Raw genomic sequence first — 18925 nt, 5'->3', positions numbered from 1 at the left:
CCTGTCCTCAGACTCTCCAACCCAGCAATAGTGCCAGGGAGCATGCTTCCCTTGGGCTTGCTGGTCCACCAAGACACCTGCAGAAGGCTTAAATAATAAGCACCTTTCCACATCTGACGCCATCCATGCAAGAGGAGCCAGAGGTTGCACTGCTCATGTGGGTGGGCAAGTACAGAACCCAGAGAAAGCAGAATACTCTGTCAGGAAATGACCAAAATAATCTGACACAAGTATCAGGAGAGTGACCATGCCTATATATACGCTAGGGGCAAGGGAAGAGTAGGTGGCTAGGAAGAGACTTACTGAGGGCTCAGGGCAGTGAGCATTCTATACAAAGAAAGACTCTATAGAACAAAGCTCTATACTGTACACAAGTCAGAACTTTGGCACTTCTTCTCTCTCACCATTGAAATATGAACTCCTTGAGCTGCTGGTATCTTTGAAAGAGGGGTGAAAAGGAAGATCCATCAACTGCGTTCTTATAAAAAAGGTACTGAGAAGACCGAACACGTGTAAAAAGTCACTGTACACACAGAATGAATAGGCTCCATTTCAATTACTAGTCCCTGTTTTCCTCCCACACATAACTCAAAGGCTCATTATACAAATTAGTCTGAAATGTATCTTGTTCAACAATCTAGTGTAGACTGTAGAAACTCTGATTTCCTACCAGTTAAAATATAAGCAGTGAGCAACCAAGTTGGCTTGGCAAATAGAATATGACAAGTTGCTTCTCTGAGGCTCTTAAGACTAAAGAAGCAGCCAGGGCGCCTGGGTAGCTCAGTTTGTTGAACGCCTGGCTCTTGATTTTGGCTCAGGCCATGATCTCACGGTTTGGTTAGTGAGATCGAGCCCCGTGTTGGACACTGTGCTGACAGTGCAGAGCCTGCTTGGGATTCCCTCTCTCTCTGCGCCTCCTCAGCTCTTTCTCTCTGAAAAGTAAACATGAACAAAAATTCAAAAGAAAGGCTAAAGCAGCAGCCAACTCTTGTCTTGGAGGAGCTGTCCACTGGCATCCTGGGCCTGTTCCAACCACGTCTGAGGGCTCAGCCCACTCACCAAGATAAAATCCAATCAACAAGCTCTCACTTATCTACCCAATATAGAGATATACCCGAATCGATCCTCTTTGGCCACTCAGCATACAAATCTGGAAGTATTAGTTACTGGTTCAAGTGATTTGTCTTCCTAAGTAGATCACAGTCTCTTGGAGAACAGGGATCAAGTCTCCTAAACTTTTCTCATGCCCACCTTCACTATATCAGTTTTGTACTGCTATGTGACATATTGTTCCACAACTTGGTGGCTTAAAACCAGAAGATTTATTGTCAGCTTAGCTGCGTAGTTCTGGCTCCATGATCTCTTGTAAGGCTGCAAACTTACAAAGCATGGGAAGCTTTGGCTGGGGCTGGAAGAGCCACTTCCGAGAAGGTTCACACACACATGGCTGTTGGCTGGACTCCCTAGCTCCTAACCAGAAGGGTCCTTCCAAAGGACTGTCTGAGTGTCCTCAAGACATGGCAGCTGGCTTTTCCCAGAGCAAGTGATCCAAGAGGGAGAACATCTAAGACAAAAGCTGCGGTTTTTAATAACTTAATTTCCAAAGTGATATACCATCACTTCTGCTATATTCTATTGGTCACATAGACTAACCCTGATGCAATGTGGGAGAGGACCACACAGGGCGTGAGTATCAGGAGTGGGGATCACTGGGGTCTGTGGTGGAGGCTGGCTGCCACATGAGCCCTTCTACGTCTGCAGGAAATTTTTACTGAATGTGGAATGGATGAACCTTTCCAGGGGGACCTGGAAGCTGTTCCTTTGCTTTTCAATTCCATCTTTGCCAACACACTCATGCTCTTTGCTGTCCTGGCTGGCTAACACCTTCCAAAGAAGGAAAACCGAACAAGGCACTAGAAGGAATCACCAGTGTTTCTGTCCAACCTTACAAGAGCTTTCCCTTCCCCTTTGGTTGTTACTGAAAACAACCAAAAAGGTGTTTTCAGCCAAATTCAGCTTCTCGCTTACCCAAACAAGGGGACATCCTATCAGTGCGATGAAGTCTGCCGACAAGGGCAGTGTAGACCCAAATGTTCCCGTGGAGGGGTACCAAGAAGGGCCAAGGTCCTGGCACTTATGGCCTGCGACAGCCAAGCAGGGCAGACTATTTGACCACACAAAGGAGGCACTGGGATCATGATTTCCCACATGGCCTCTTGGAGCCCAAAGCCATACTGTTGCACTGCTTCTTAGTGTGGTGGTGGTAATTTTTTAAAATTAGCAAAGTGACTCAATTTCTCCCCAATTTACATAATTCCTACCATCAAACATAGGTCCTGAGATTACAACTAGAGTTGACAAAATTTGTAAAAGGGTCCAAGAGCTAAGTTGATAAGGCAGTATGTAAGGATTGGGGCCACTTGCTTTGGGTAAGGAAGGATCAAAGTGCCTTTACCCATTTTTTTTTTTTTTTTTCCCTGCCTTCATTTATGAAAGCTATTTCTCCCTGGACAGAGAATCCTAGATTCATAGGGTTTTCCATTCAGCACTTTACAGATGTTGTTCCATTGTCTTCTGGCTTGAATAATTTGATGAAAAGTCTGTATCAGTTCTTATGTCTCTCTGTACAGAGTGTCTTTTTTTCTCTTGGTGCTCTCACAATTTTCTTTTTATCATTGTTCGTCAGCAATTTGATTACGATGTGGCTTAGTGTCATTTACTTTGTGTGGTTCATCTGCTTGGGGTTTATGAAGCTTCTTGGATCTATGTTTACAGTTTTCATCAACTTTGGAAAATGTTCAGCCATTAGTCTTCAAATATGTTTCCTGCCCTCTCTTCTGCCTCTTTTAGAAATCTAATTACAGGTTGGCCCTCTATTTTCCCATGGGTCACTGGGGCTCTGTTTGTTATTTGACTTCCTTTTGTGTTTCATTCTTAATTCATTTATATGGACTGACTTTTCTCCTGATTATAGGTCATAATTTTCTGCTTCTTCACCTGTCCCATAATTTTTGATTAGAAGCTATACATTATGATTGCCACATTGTTAGGTATTTGAATTTTGTGGTCTTCCTTTAATGAGTACCGAAGTTTGCTGGAGTAAGCAGTTAAGTCTGTAAAACAGTTTGATAATTCTGAGGCTTCTGCCCCTTCTCTCTCTTTTTAAGTTTATTTATCTTGAGAGAGAGATAGAGAGCATGCATGAGGAGGGGTCAGTCAGAGAAGGAGAGAGAAAGAATTCCAAGCTGTGCTGACAGCACAGAGACCAATGCAGGCTCGAGCCCACAAACTGTGAGATCATGACCTGAGATGAAACTTAGAGTTAGACGCTCAACCAACTGAGCCACCCAGGCGCCCCTCTCTCCCTTCTCTTTTATATCAATTCAGAGGTATAATTTATATACCCAATACATCCATATTAAATACAGTTCAAGAATTTCGAGAAATGTATACACTGATGTGACCCTCACTACCAACATAGTAATTTCCATTACCCCCAAAAGTTATCTCATGTTCCTTTGTGGTCAGTCTCACCATTACCACTCCAAGGCAACCACTAATCTGCTTGCTGTCACTAAAGATTCCATTTCTGGAATTTCATACAAATGGACTCACATAGGACATATTCTCTTGAGCTGGAATCTTTTGCTCAGCATGTTCATCTATGTTGTTGCACGAATCAGTAGTTCATTCCTCTTTGTTGCTGACTGTATCCCCTCATTTGGATAGGTCACAATTTGTTCATCCATTCACATGCTGATGAACATTTGGATCGTTTCCAGCTTGGGGCAATTATGAATAAAGTTGTTATGAATATTCATGTACAAGTCCTTTTGTGGCCCTGTTTTCTTTTCTCTTAAGTAAACGTCTAGGGACAACATTGCTGGGTTATATGGCAGGTGTGATTTTCTTTGTAAGAAACTTTCAGTTTCCCAAAATGGTTGTGTCATTTTACATTTCTGTTATCAGTATACAAGAATGTCAAAGTTCATATTCTCTTCAACTTTTGGTATTGTCAATCTTTTAAATTTTAGCCATCCTTGCTGGGTATGCAGTGGTATCATTTAATGTGCACTTCCCTGATGAACATCTTTTCATGTGCTTATTGGCCACCTGTATATCTTCTTCAGAGAAATGCCTATTCCAATCCTTTGCCTATCATTAAACAACACTGTCTTTTAACTGAGTTGTTAGAATTCTTCACCTATGCTGGATGCAAGTCCTTTGTCAGATAGTTTTTCCCCAGTCTGCGTCTCACCTTTCCATTTTCTTTACAGTCTATTCTGAATGTCAGAAATGCTTAATTTAGATGAAGTCTGACTTATCTTCCATTTACTTTATTTTTTTTTAAGTTCAAGCTTTTTGTGTCCTAAGATCTCTCTGCCTATCCCAAGGTCACAAAGACTTTCTCCGATGTTTCTTTCTAGAAGTGTCAGAGCTTTTGCTTCTACATCCAGATCTGTGATATATTTCTGCTCAATTTCTGTGTATGGTATCTGGTTTGTTTTTAAGCTCTGTGCCCTTTCCTGGGTTGGCAGTTAAGTTTGCAAGCAGCTTTCTCAAATAAGGCACAATCTTTTGAGGTATCCACCCAGTGCCCCCGGTGTTCAGTAAGGTCTCTCACCTAACTGGGAAGAAAAACATCTCCCGGCCCTAGAAAGAGTTGCGCTTACATCTTCCCAGCAGCTATTCTTGGCTTTGCCTCATGAGTTTTACCCCATGCACGCACAAACCAATGTTCAGAAAGAGCCTTGAGGAGACCCCTGAGCAAATGTCTAGAGCTTTTCTTTTATGTAGTTTGTTTTTCTCCATATTGTTCCTGGAAATTCCAACTGCTCTGGCTTCCTCAATTCTGTCTTCTCAACTTGGCAAGGCTGCTCGGCTCTGCTTGGGTTTCTGCTTGGGATTTGGAAATTGCCTCCGGCAGAAAGACCACAGGGCTCACCTCATCATTTTCTTTCTCTCAGGGACCACTATCCTGAGCCGCCCGTTGCCCAATGTTTGCAAAGAGTTGTTTCACACATTTTGGTCTGTTTTCTGGTTGCTAACAGAAGATGGGCAAGTTCTATACCAGTGACTCCTTCATTGGCAAAAGTCTCTTTACCCACTTTTGTGCAGGCTCAAATGTTAAATTTATCCACATGGGAGAGAGTCCTCGGACTTCAATGACAAGCCCTACGGGATTCCAATCTCAAAAGGAAAAGCCTATGGCTTTTTCCTGGCACACCTATCATGACTACAAAAATGATTGCAATGATGCTCTTGAAGGAAAACCAAGCAGATGGAAGACAATGGGAACCAAATGGTGGTAAAGAATTCCATGTGCAGAGAAGACAGGAAGTCTACAGAGGTTAGGAAAGCAGTGTCCCCATGTCATGAAATACACGTGAACACTGCACACAACAGGCGGGCAGAGCAGTGGAAAGTCCCAGCACTGGGGTGAAACTCACCGGTTTGAATTCCAGGATTCCAATTAGGAGCTGCCACAACCTTAGACAGTTCATTCAGCCTCTCTGTGCCTCAGTTTCCCCAGGTATACAATATAACAGGAGTACCTGCTTCGTGTGGTGAATGTGAGAAATAAATGAGTTAACATATATTTATGGTGCTTACAGGACTTGGCACATAATAAGCACTAAAAAACGTGACTCAGTATCGTCACCAGATCAAACACTGGCCAAAGCACCTTTGGCCAAAATACCTTCAGTGCCTGTGGTTCTGACCTCCCAAGCAGGGGAGGCTTTACAAGAAGAATGAAAACACATCTTACATTTACACAGTCTCAGAATACCTCCCCAAAATTTACTTATTAATTGCAAAGGGAAAATTTTTCACTTCAGGGGAGAGACCTGGAGGGACCACCTTCCTCAAATCATCACGAGAACTTCACCAGCGCTGGGGTAAACCCACATCAGGTGCCCCAGGTTCTGACGCACTGAGGAGGTCACAACATCACTTATGCAACATCCCCCCCCTCCCCCAAACAACCCAAAGGTAACCATGAGAAAACATTAAACAAACCCAATCTGGGACATTTACAAAACCACTGGCCTGTACTTTTCAAAAACATCAAGGCCAAGGCGCCTGGGTGGCTCAGCTGGTTAAGCATCCAACTCTTGGTTTTGGCTCAGGTCATGCTCTCATGGCTCATGGGTTTGAGTCCCTCATCGGGCTCTGTGCTGATAGTGTGGAGCCTGCTTTGCATTCTCTTTCTCCCTCTCTCTCTGCCCTTCCCCCGCTGACTCTCTCTCTCTCAAAAATAAACTTAAAAAAAAAATTAATTAGTTTTTAAAAAGCATCAAGGCCAAGAAAGACAAAGAAAGGTGGAGAAACTATTCCAAGACCAATAGAGACTAAGTGTACTATGTCTCACTGCTGTCTTCCTGACCAGCTTCCAGGTGGGGAGCACCCAGTCAGAGCGCCCGCATGTGCCAGCCCCGAGCCTGGCCAGTAAGCCAGACAAGGCCCAAGGAAAGGCAGAGCCACATGGAGGTCATACCTGATTAGTACTGACTGACTGTCCTGCAACTTCAAAGGAGACTAGTATGGGCAAAGGTCATTAGGGGGAAGTTTCTTGGAAGCTGGGGACGATGTGGCTAGGCCGGAAGGAAGGAGAAAAGCATTCAGGGGAAGGAATGTGAGTAAGGGGAAGAGGCAGGAACGGGTCTGGCAGGTTCGGGGGGCTGGGAGAAGAGCAGCCCTGGGGCATCTTGCTGCATCCCAGTGTCCAATAACATTGCTGTTCTTGGCTTAGGTTATAGGGCAGACCATGGTGGCTGCACTGCCTGCAGCACAGAGAGAGTTCAGAAAAGGAGGATGGGGGCACCAGGTCCAGGAGCCTAGCTGTCCTGCAGGATGCCAGGACACCACACCACTTTAGGTCAAGGCAAAGAAGGACCTGCCACATAAGAGTACCTATGGCACCTATGCTATGGTCAGCGTGAGTGAGGGCAGAGGAGCTCCCTGGTACAGCTCAATGCTTCACCAGCTATGAACACCTTCAGACAGCAATCGCCTGCTCCACCCCCGCCCCCGCATCACCTCTCCTCACCCTCGTGCCTCACGTGATCAGAGACCAAAATTCAGCTTAAGCCACGTCCACCCACATTGGCCCAGCCCAAGAATGTCCATTTTGGGGGGAACAAGATCACTACAAAAAAGCTGCACCCAGAATATTGTCCCATCCACAGCAGTGGCCCTTGAACTACGGTGGTCCATAGCAAGACTACAGTGTATTTGTCGGCTGTATTCACTGATGATTTTTACCTGTTAGGGCAGGGGGTATTAGTAAGTTGTTTACTTAAACACGCTGAAAAAAACCAAACCCATATGTAATCTGCTCAGTGGACTGAAAGGCAATTTAACGTTCTTGTTAATTCTCATTTCATGGAATTATTATTATTTTTTTTTTTGCCAGCAACTAATGAGATTTCTCACAGAGAAATTTGGGGATAGAATTACAAACCAGGGCCCCCTCCGCTGTGTCTAAAGGACCCCCCAGACCCATCTCTTTCTTTCCTAGGCTTCTGGAGCCCAGTTGCCTGCAGAGCTCAGACAGAGGGTGGGAACAGCAGTGGAAACAGCAGACCTATAATCTTCAAGTCTGCTGCGTCAGAACGACCTGCAAATATTTTGGGCCCAAACGCATCACCCAAATAGAAACCCTGCCCTGGCACTCTCACGCCGCTTCGGCCAAAATGCTCACACTGTGCTTGGGTCTGGGCAAGAGAGGCGGTGTGCCCTGCTCCCGCAGGATTGTGTCTCAGGCTTGTCATTTAACTGGGGCGAAGCCAGTACCTCATTTCTCTACATCATTTTTCATGTTACTAAGTGAAGATGTCTTCTAAGAAAACAAAAAAGTCCATGAAGAACACTGATGAGCGTAAGAGGCTAGAGGAGTCCATGGACTAGAACAAAAGCTGGGGGCAGAAAAGCATTTTGAGAGAAGTGAGCATATGAAAAATATAAGGTTGGTCCTGCTTGTGTCCTGAACGACTGTGCATATAACTTAGCCCACGAAAGAGAAAACTAAAGAAAAAGCATGAAAGCTCCTGATACCTCTCACTGACTGAATATAGGAAAAGCCACAGATACTCAACACCAAGTCTTTCAAAGAAATTTTAGAGCCAAGAAAAAAACACCAGTCGAGTGCCCCAGCCAGCCGAGTGACCCTTCTTCCCCTACCCGAGTGCCACTCCACTGCCCCCACATGAAAGCCCGCCCCAGGTAAGGCCCAGCCTCACACAAAGCTGCTCGAGCTGGGCCTGCCTACAGCACGGCATGCCCTTTAGAATGAGGAGGACACTACATCAAACTAAATGTGGGAGGGATGTGTCAGATGCTAAGACAGGATTGCAGTAACTCCAGTTCGAAGTCTTTTCATCATAGGTACAGAGGTGGTTTTAGTGGCTGACAATCCTGTGGCAGGTACAGGATTTCTAGAATGTACCTGACAATTGGCATTCTCATAAGACGTTCTTCAGCAGAACCCAAGCTCACCAAAGCCTGGGACCATGCTCACAGACCATGCCTCCCCCGCCCTGGCATCAGTCTTGTAGCCACACCAGGCAGCTGTCCAGAATGGAGGCCAGGAGCATCCCTGCTTCCTCTACACCTGGGTGGAATATGGTGGGCAGCCAACAAAGCTAGTTAACAATAAGGAACAGCTTCATTTATTAGCTAAAAGCAAGGTCTCTGGAGCTGGACAGCCTGTTCCTCAGGGGGACCCCATGAGATCCAAAAGGGACATGATCAGGGTGCATGGGTGGCTCAGTTGAGCGTCTGACTCTTGATTTCAGCTCAGGTGATGATCCCAGCCCTCTCTCTCTCTCTCTCTCTCTCTCTCCAGAGGCACTTGGGTGGCTCAGTCAGTTGAGCATCTGACTTCAGCTCAGGTCATGATCTCACAGTTTGAGTTTGAGCCCCACATTGGGCTCTGTGCTGACAGCTCAGAGCCTGGAGCCTGCTTCAGGTTCTGTGTGTGTCTCTCTCTCTGCCCCTCCCCAGCTCATGCTCTCTCTCTCTGCTTCAAAAACAAATAAACATTAAAAAAAAAAAAAAAAAAAAAAGATTCTCTCTCACCTTCTGCCCCTCTCCCTCACTTATTCTCTCTCTAAAAAAACAAAAATAAAAAATACATGGGACATGATAAAGTTGCTTCAAAAGAAAGGCTCTCAGAAAAACAGTCCAAATGGAGCATGAGGTAAATGCAGAAGCTGACTTGCCATCCAATAATTTAACGCATCCTCCTTTTTAAGTGCAAGCTATAGGAAAAGACGCTGAACAAGGAAAGCCATCTAGAAGTCTCTGGAACACTCGGCCTCCTTCTCTGAGAGCCTCTGTCCCATGCTCTCCAGCCCCGAGGAGGACGGCCCTGCTCACAGCCTCCTCTGGACTTCAGCTCTCACCACCGCATGTCCCCTTCCCATTGTTTCCCTCCCTGGTGCTGTGCTCCAGCAGGGCTCCCCCATGGACACTTCCCGAGCTGTAGGCAGAACCCCTCATCTCTCCCCTCAAGGCTTCATTGACTCCCTTCGCACTGTTCGGGACACAGCCCCCTCCAGCCAAGGGCCCCCGGAGGACGGGGTGTGGGTCCTAGCAGTCCCTTGTCGAGGCAACACCCAGCACCACGTGTGGCACCCAGGCCCTTAAGCCCTGTCGCTGCACTGTTCTCATCCTTCAGGAGCAACATACTGACTGAATCTGCTCTCCAGGGCTCCCCTGAGAGTTCACTGAGTGATCCACAAACTGAACACATGCAGTTCTTAACAGGGACAACTGTGCACCCTCCCCGCCAGGACATACTGGGCAGTGCCTGGAGACATTTTTGTCTGTCTCAGCTTGAGGGAGGAGGGTGCTATTAGCATCTAGTGGGTAGAGGTCTGGGATGCTGCGAAACACCCAATAACACACAGGACAGCCCCTGCAGTAAAGAATTACTTGGCCCCAAATGTCAACAGTGTCAAAGTGAAAAACTGTGGGTTTGATGGAGAACTTCCCAGGAGTGGGGTGCCTGAGACACTCAAAGGCTACTTCTATGCATACGTGAGGAAAAGGATAACTTATGGGTTATCCCTAACTCAAGGTTATCAACCACACTCCTTAGTCCCCAAGGAAACACAGCAGGAGGGGGGTGCCTGGGTGGCTCAGTCGGTTAAGTGTCCGACTTCGGCTCAGGTCACGATCTCGCGGTCCGTGAGTTCGAGCCCCGCGTCAGGCTCTGGGCTGACGGCTCAGAGCCTGGAGCCTGTTTCCGATTCTGTGTCTCCCTCTCTCTCTGCCCCTCCCCCGTTCATGCTCTGTCTCAAAAATAAATAAACATTAACAAAAAAAAAAAAAAAAAAAAGAAAGAAACACAGCAGGAGGGCTGTGGATAGGCCTCCTCCTCACCAGTTCCTCAATGGACTCGGGTACCCCCTCCCCAGTGCTTCTGGGAGGCTCCGTCTCTGGGTACAAGTGCCATCCTCATGCAGCCACGGAGAACCTGCATGAAGGCCCAGGCTGAGAAAGCAAAACCTCAGATGTAACTCGTATGTGCACAAAATGATTGGTTAAGTAATTTCAAACGTATATTTTCATGCTATCAATAGCCATAGAACAGCCTGAAGTTCCAGATAACACTTTGGACACAAAAAAAGAATCATAAAGAAAGAAAATCAGAGTTGTTTAAACAGGAAAAAATGAGGCAAAGTAGCCAGGAAGCAGCTAAGGGGGGTTGGAGTCTGACAGATCTGGCTTACATTTTAGCTCTACAGCTACTAACCAGGACCTTGCTTGCTGTCCCCATTCCTTCCAGGGTGCTTGGGAGGTCCATGAAGTGCTGGGCACAAGAGCCAGCACAGTGGAGACTCAGTACAGAGCAAGCAGCAAGAAAGACACCGGCTCTAGCTGCCGGCGCCCCCCACCTGCCATCACAGGCCCTGGGGCGTGTAAGGCCAGGAACTCGGATACAGGTTAATCACCTGTAACCAGGCTGCCCCATTCTGCCCACTGCCCTCTCCAGGCCCACATGAGACTCTGCAGGTGAAAACACAGGGTAGGGTTAGGTGAAGAAAGGAGAGCATTACCTGTACTATAGCCACCTGCTTCGGGTACATGCTAATCAAGTTTTCTACCATTGTGCAGTCTATGAAAAGAGGGCTGAAGGTAAAGATGTTGTGCAAACAAGACAGCAAGGGAAATGTTTAACCTAATTCAGAAAACAAGTTACTCAAGCACCTGTGAAACGTTCTTCAATGGGACTCATGAGTGCAAATACTGTACTAACAATGAGGATGACTTCGCTCCCTGCCCCTTACAAGTGCCTGATACTGATCCAGCTTCCTTACACACATTCTTTATAATCCCCACAGTCCCAGAAAAATTATTATTCCCCTCTTACTGGGGAGCAAACAGAACCTTTGGGAAATATACATAGGTTGCTCAAGGGCACGGTGTGGCAGAAGCAGACGTGGAAGCCAGGTCAGACTGGTTCCAGAGCCAGGGATCCCACTATTTTTAACCTCCTCTAAAATTCCTTCAAAGGGACTTCATCTTCATGCAAATATTATACTAACTGCAAAGGATTTTGAACAGATCATTAAAGCAATAGAGGCTTGATAGGCCCCTATAGGGTAACGCTTGACAAACATTATTTAAAAGGCTAAAAAAAATGCATTTCCTTAACTTATCCTACAACTCAGACTGGCCTCTAATTCAGACAACTCTTGCCCTCTTGCCCCAATTTGGCTCCAAATTAATTAAGTTTTACTATAAATAAAGGAGTAGATCACCATTATGGATCCATGCTATACCAGATAAATCAGCATTTAGAAACCTTGAAAACTTTCTAAAAATGAAGACTCCTAACCGGCTACCACACTAATGTCAGCCGTCCTCCTTTCCCCTGTGGGCACAATACCAGCCTGGGAAAGAAAAAGGGAAGTTCTTCCTTAGCTTTGGCTGGCACTCGGGAGGCAGGAAGGAAACGGACATTTACTGAGTGTGCTGGGTGCCAGGCCCAGAGACAGGTGCCTTTTCTCCTGAGATCCAGTTCAGCCATCACTGTGTTTCATTATCTTACCAGGTGACCACGGAGTGAAAAGTTACTGCAGAATAGGACATTCATGCGATCTCAAAGTATTACCACCACCAGAGAGATAATTTATTCATTGTGAAGGGGAAAACGTACCTTTTCAAGGGAGAGATCAGGAAACCTCACCCCTCCACCAAGTAGTCAGCCTTATTATTACTAATCGCAACTGCCTGATGTTACACGCTTCCTGGTGCAATGTAGAATGAAGCACACAGCACTGCCTACAGAGTGTTCTTGCTGTAAAAAAGGTTACCTTAATGGAAAACCTCCTCCAGAAAAAACTCAGGAAACACAGGGGTCAGTGAAACAGCTCAAACACCACAAGGAAACACCCAGACAACTCCAGAACATGGAACACTGCACATGACGATTGGCCTGCACTGTTAAAATTAAAAAAAAAAAAAGAGAAGGGGCGCCTGGGTGCCTTAGTTGGTTGAGTGTCCGACTTCAGCTCAGATCATGATCTCGCGGTTCGTGGGTTCGAGCCCCACGTCGGGCTCTGTGCTAACAGCTCGGAGCCTGGAGCCTGCTCTGGATTGTGTCTCCCCCTCTCTCTCTGCCCCTCCCCAACTTGTGCTCAGTCTCTCCTTCAAAAATAAATAAACATTAAAAAGAAAGGCAAGGCCATTAAAAACAAGTAACAACAAAAACCAGTGTGTGAGTGTGTAAGTGTGTGTGTGCGTGTGTGTGTGTTTAGGGGGAGATTTTTCTACTGTAAAAGTGACTTCAAAACACAACCAAATGCTATGTGTGGACCTCGACTGGCTCACAGGTTTTAAAAACTCCAGCTATGGGAGATTTGTGATGTGTGGGGTAGTGTGAACATGGACTGGATGTTAGATGATATTGTGGAGTTATCCATTTTCTTACGCATGATCGTGAAACTGTGATTATGTAGAAGACTGTCCTTATTCTCAGGAGACTCAACTGAAATTTTTCGGGGTAAAGTATGATCCTGGCTGCAACTCAGCTTCAAATGGCTTGGCCAAAAAAAAAAAAGAAAAAAAAAGTACAAAGAGAGAAAACAGATGTGGCAAAACATGAACAATTTCTGAACTAGGCAGAGGGCAGATAGTGTATTATCACTGTATTATTTTTCATCTTTGCTGCATGTTTGATGTTTTGTATGATAAAAACTGGAATAGGGTAGGCAGAGGTGATTCCAGGAAGGGGTGGTCCCAGCAGGTCTGTGTGTACAGAACACATAAGGAGGCTGTTCACCACGTGAGAAAACACCAGGGACTCTTGTATAAGATTAAGATTTCAAGGCTGGGCAGACTGGTTTGTGATGTTACTTTGGGTCTCAGGAACACTATCATTTCTCAATGCCAGCAGTATTTTTGTAAAACACGGCTACCCTCACCCAGCTGGCTAGTCCCCACATCTGTAACACGAAAATAGGCACAGGTAGATTTATCCAAGCTTTCAAAATGCTTGTTGTGTTAAGAACCAACTCTGTCTATACTTTGGTCCAGAACTTCAACTGTGCACGGCGAAAGAGGCTTGCGTTTGCTTTGCATCACACGTCCTGGGAGTAAACACTCCCAAATGCCAACACACACACTGGTCGACGCTGACCTTTGGCTGGCAGCTGGGCCGCTGCCCTGCAGTGGAACAGTGTGCTGAGTTTCCGGGACTGCTCAGCTCTGCTCTGCTGGGACTCTGGGCTGAGTGACTTCATTGAACCACAGACTGGAGATAAAGCCACCAAAACATGAGGAACTGCTCAGCAGGCAGGTCATGACAAGTCCCTCATTTATTTATTTTTTGACTTTTTTTTTTTTTTTTTTTAAATATAATTTATTGTCAAGTTGGCCAACATACAGTGTGTACAGCGTGCTCTTGGTTTCGGGGGTAGATTCCCGTGATTCATCGCTTACATGTAACACCCAGTGCTCATCCCCACAAGTGCCCTCCTCAATGCCCATCACCCATTTTCCCCTCTCCCGCCCCCCAACAAGTCCCTCATTTAAAGCATTTTTTTCTACTCAGACACCAAGGCTTCTCAGTGATGTCCCAGAGAACCAGAGCGGGAAGTCCCTTAATAAGCTTGCCTCTGAGTGTGTTCAGCTTTCCTCACATACAGAGGGTAGCTTAGGTGGAGCCTCTGGAAAGCTCACTACTTAGCAAGGTGTCGCTGACACTGAAACATGTCTGTGGATGCTGGCCCATAATAGTCAGTGTGTTTATGTAGCTCGAAGAAAGACTCCAGGCATCACTTGGCACTCAAACTCTCATCCACCTGGGCTGAGACCGTCTAAAAACCCCCACAACAGAGGTAAGCACTGCGATGGGAGATCCTTGTGGGGATCAAAATCCTCCCCTGAGACATTAATATATACTATAATAATGTTATTAATTATTAATATAATAATATTATGTAGCAATAATTATAATAAATTAATCTATATTGTATATTGTTATATTATATATTATGTTATAATATGTTATATATATTATACATTGTTATATATAATAACATTATCATTAATATATATGTTAACATCTCAGGGGAGGATTTTGATTGTATATATATATCAGAAGCCATCCTCCAGGACAAAACCCTCCAGGTAAAAAACACAACAACCTGTAAATGGAGACCAAAAGTGATATTCTGGGTAGAAAAAGAAACAAAGACAGTGGTCTAAGGATCCACTGAAATCAGGGATGTGAAGTGATGAAAAGTCCCTCGGCCTGTCTGGCAGAGAAGGGGGTGCAGCTGATGGCACAGAGCTGGTCTGACAGGAAAATGGGACAGTACCTGCCCGCAGAGCTGGGGAACTGTCAGAGAAGAGAGGAAGTAAGCCCATGGCACAGGGGGACAAAAGCTCTCAGGAAGAAAAGACTATGACCCCAAAAGAGGGTAGGGACTGTTAAACTGCTCAGCAGAGATGAATGCTATTTAAAATATGCTTGACAATGGGGTGCCTGGGTGGCTCAGTCGGTTAAGCATCAGTATCTTGGTTTTGGCTCAGGTCATGTTCTCATGGTTCGTGGGTTCGAGCCCAATATTGGGCTCCATGCTGACAGAAGCCTGCTTGGGATTCTCTCTCTTTCTCTCTCTGCCCATCCCCTACTCGTGAGCTCGCCTGTACACTCTCTCAAATAAACTTAAAAAAAAAAATTTTTTTAAATATGCTCAACAAAATAAACGGTGGAATTGATGATGAAGGATGGAGTGGCCTCATCTTCACACACCAAGACCTCCCGTAAGGGCTGCAAGGTGGACGCTCCTGTCATGGGAGCCTGGCACTCTAGCTAGCAGCTCTGCTGGACTGGGGAGCCGACGCCGTGTCTGGGAAGACAGAGCCCCCCAAAGCCAAACCACTCACAGACTTCCCTGAGAGACCCCCTCCCTTTTCCCAGAGGGAAAAGCCCCACAGTTCTCTGGACAGAACCAACAAGTCTAGGAGATGAGCAAGGGCAGACACAGTCCTCGCCCTTCTACCTCTTCTCCCCGACCCTCCTCCTCATCACAGTCCCAGGACCCAGTGCCCATTTCCACACGCTCCCTCCACGTCTAGCCTTACGCTGAGCAAAAGGCCATGCTGTCGTCCGGTCTTTGCATACAGAAAGCGCCAACCGCAGTGGGGTTTGCACATATGCTCGCACCGAAGATTAAGCAAAGCGAGTGTGTCCCTGAAGGCTTCAGGGCCAGCACCATCACTCTGAACACAGGCAACCTGGCACACTTCTCAGCAGTGGGCAACTCTGCCCGTCATAATCACATTTCATTCTCTCAACCACAAGTATCAAGCCCTCAGGAATAAGTCGGGCCATCGGCATTAATCAAATCCACGGAAACAGCCAGAGCTAGGCTAGGAAATCTTAGGTCAGGGAACACAATGCAAAGTAAGCCTGTAGTTCCTTCAGAGAGAAAGGAGGGCCAGCTGGAGGAGACAGAAGTAGGAGGGGAGTGGAGACCCACGCACAATGTCTTGAAAACACACACATACAGTTCATGCACCCAAGTCAGCAGCTGATTGGGCTAAGTCATCACAAATTATTCCTGGGGGAACAAGTCGGTATTTGTTCAACAGGGAAAATAGCAAGACAAGTAGAGACTAAAAAGAAAAGAAAAAGTGGCAAACATATACAGTCAGGCACTTGTTGTAAGACTTATCAAGGCCAGACAACCAGAAGAAAATGGCATCCAAGAAAAGCCTCTTCGGGGTTACCTGGAGCCTGGGATAATTCACTCAAATAAGCCCTGTGTTAGTTATAACAAGCAAAACTCTAAGTCTAGCAACTCCACGCTGTAAGATGCACACAGCTGCAGGACCCCTCCCTAATGCTAAGGAGCATACTCTCTGCAGAAACTTCCCACTCTGCCCACGTGAGCACAGTGGGGAAGTTTTGAGAACCAGTCATTTTGGAATTAATGCCTCTGTACAGATAGTTATAACCCTTCCTTCCCCAAAATGCAATCACAGGGGCACTCCTAGGCCTACAGCCAACCAAAGCCTCCTGGTACTGTAATAAAGGTAAGGATGTGCGCCAAGAAAACAATACAAACCCATGACACACAGCACACATGACAATAGGGTGGAACTTCTAGTTCTCCAGAAGGGCCATCTGGGGTTTTCTCCTCCATCAGCAAACCCTCAAGGAAGAACTAACGAGGACTTAGCACAGGGATTCGGAGACCTCCCCAGACCCTCTGAACCTCCTCCTCCATTCAGCAAGCCACTTGGTTGTCCCAAGTCTCATGGAAAGGAAGAAAAGTTGAAATACAAATAACAGAACTGCGCTGGGAAAGGGAACCACCAGGGGAGGCCTGAGAAGCAACTTAATTAGGAAAGCTTGGGACAGGGACGGAACAGGCGGACCTATTCAGGAAGGAGGGGAAAGAGGAGACGTGGGGAAGAAGGCAGTCCGAGTGGGTCCTGCTCCAACCAAAACAGAAAAAAAAGCTGGGGGGAAAGGTGAGGGCGAAGGGGCAGGAGGGAGTAGTACTGAGGACGCAATGCATGGCCTTACAATCCAGACATTGCAAAGTAACAGGATTTAAAAGCGAACTGGAGATAGCAAAGCTTTGGGATGTGAAAGAGCAGGAAAAAGCCCAGCATCAGACTAGGGATTTAGAGATGCAGGTTAAAAGTGAGAAGGGGAGGCTAGGAAGAGACTCTAAAAGGGGGCACAAAGGACTGTTCCAACTGGGCGTTCACAGCCCCAGGCTGGAAAGTGGAGTAGCCTTAAGTCGCGGTAACAAGGTAGCGGGAAGGGGGGGGTGGGGGGGAGGGGCGGGGAGCTAGTTTTAGTTTTAGGCAGGTATCTCGGAAGAGAGGCATGAGCAAGCTGGAGGAAAGGAGGTGGGGTGAACCCTGGCTAGAGGCTGCAGCGATAAGGCGAGAGACTCAGGACCCTGGGTCGGGGCCAGAGCCTCCTCTAGTTTGGGAATGCCCAGCCCGGGCTCGCGGGCAGAAGGCACCCCAGGCCTTAACTCTGGAGGCGGGAGGGTCCCCGAGGCTGGGCAGGGCCTGCGGTGGTCGTACAGGGCCTCAGGAGAGTGGGGGTCCGGGACTCACGCATCAACGTGCTGAAGGCCACGACGCCGAGCAGCCCCTGCAGGAAGATGCCGAAACTGTGCATGAGTGCGCCGCTCTCGCAGCGGCCCGCACCGGACGCGACGGTGGACGGTGGCCCGCCCGGCAGCCCGCGGCTCGCGTTCCCGGCGGGGCCCTGCATGGCGGGCCTGGCGGAGGGGCGCGGGGTGCCGCGGCCAGCCCGCCAGCCCGGCCGGCCTCGCTGCGTGCGGGGGCCGCACCGCTGAGCCCCGGGCCGGGAGTCCGAGACAGGAGCCGGTACCTCCGCCCCGCGGCCCACTCGCCGCCGCGCGTAACCCGACGTCTGAGATCGCAGCGCCCGATTGGCTCGGCCGGGCGTGGGGGCGGGCCTCGGCCGCTCCAGCTCTCTCCCACCACGGGCGGGGCTCCCGCCAGGCGTGGGGGCGGGGTGGTGCGTCCGGGCCACAGGTAGAGCGGACCAGGTGAGCCGGGCAGCACGGACTGGAGGGAGCGAGTCCCGGGACCCTGAGCTCCAGGTCGGCAAGGCAGGAGCAGGGATCGTCTGCGACTAAATTCTTTTCCTTTCCAAGATTAAGCCATCGTAGCTTGTAGAATTTACTAAAAACACTCCTGGATTCCACCCTCAGTTTCCGATTCAGTAGCTCTGAGACCAAGCAGAATAATCTGCATTTTCAGCAAGCGGCCTAGATTATTCTGAAGGAGGCAGTGAGGCAAACAATCCAAGACTCTGCACACAGTAATATTCCTTCCAGTACAGACGTTCGACGTTCTTCTATTTTCCTTGTTAGTACGAAATTGTGGCCAAGAGCTTATCTTAGATTGATCAATCCGCCTGAGTCGACTTTTTTTTCTTCCCTGAGCATAATGTAAATGGTTATTTCAATCCAGTTGTGGTCGTTTAGAAATATACAAGGTTTATACTGAAAATAGGCCAACATATCCCCATCATGTCCATTTTGAACGTGCCTCATAAAGCCAAGTTGTTGGTAACTCTCAGAGTCTCTAATGCCTCCCTTCACGCATGCACGTTTACTCCCACCTTAACCCCTTGACTCCTTGGAAGGAGCTCTCTACCTCTATTAGGGCCTCTAGTCTCTATTGTCCCATCTATCCTCCCAACACCTCTGCCTTTTCTCCAGACACTTCTTGTTGATTCCCTCAAGTCCCCAGCCTTCCTGCTGCATTTGCTTAATGACCATGTACACATATTATTCCAATAGACACTGGGCTGTATTTGTGGAACAATAGATACTCCACCTAGGGAAACTTACCCTTAAAAGATAGTCACCAACGAATTCCAATTATATAAAAGGGCTAAATGCCA

General features: G+C 47.3%; 1 protein-coding gene across 2 annotated transcripts in view; it reads right to left on the bottom strand.

Annotated features, from left to right (window-relative positions):
- The window catches only part of STIMATE (STIM activating enhancer), a 54013-nt gene extending 36107 nt beyond the window's left edge, over positions 1–17906 (bottom strand). The window contains exons 1-2 of one of the 2 annotated variants that reach the window (XM_058726603.1): positions 17602–17906; positions 16590–16676 (exon numbers count right to left, since the gene is read on the bottom strand). In XM_058726603.1, coding sequence (XP_058582586.1) covers positions 16590–16676; positions 17602–17761 — 247 coding nt within the window. In that variant the 5' untranslated portion in view covers positions 17762–17906. The remainder of the gene's footprint in view (positions 1–16589; positions 16677–17601) is intronic. The other variant, XM_058726604.1, reaches the window with a different exon arrangement.
- Between the last annotated feature and the right edge of the window lie 1019 nt (positions 17907–18925).

The sequence above is a fragment of the Neofelis nebulosa genome, chromosome 4 (genome assembly GCF_028018385.1).
Source record: "Neofelis nebulosa isolate mNeoNeb1 chromosome 4, mNeoNeb1.pri, whole genome shotgun sequence".
In the NCBI taxonomy this organism is placed as follows: Eukaryota; Metazoa; Chordata; class Mammalia; order Carnivora; family Felidae; genus Neofelis; species Neofelis nebulosa.
Note: the sequence above shows the minus strand (reverse complement) of the source record. Positions and strands in the feature narration are given on the sequence as shown.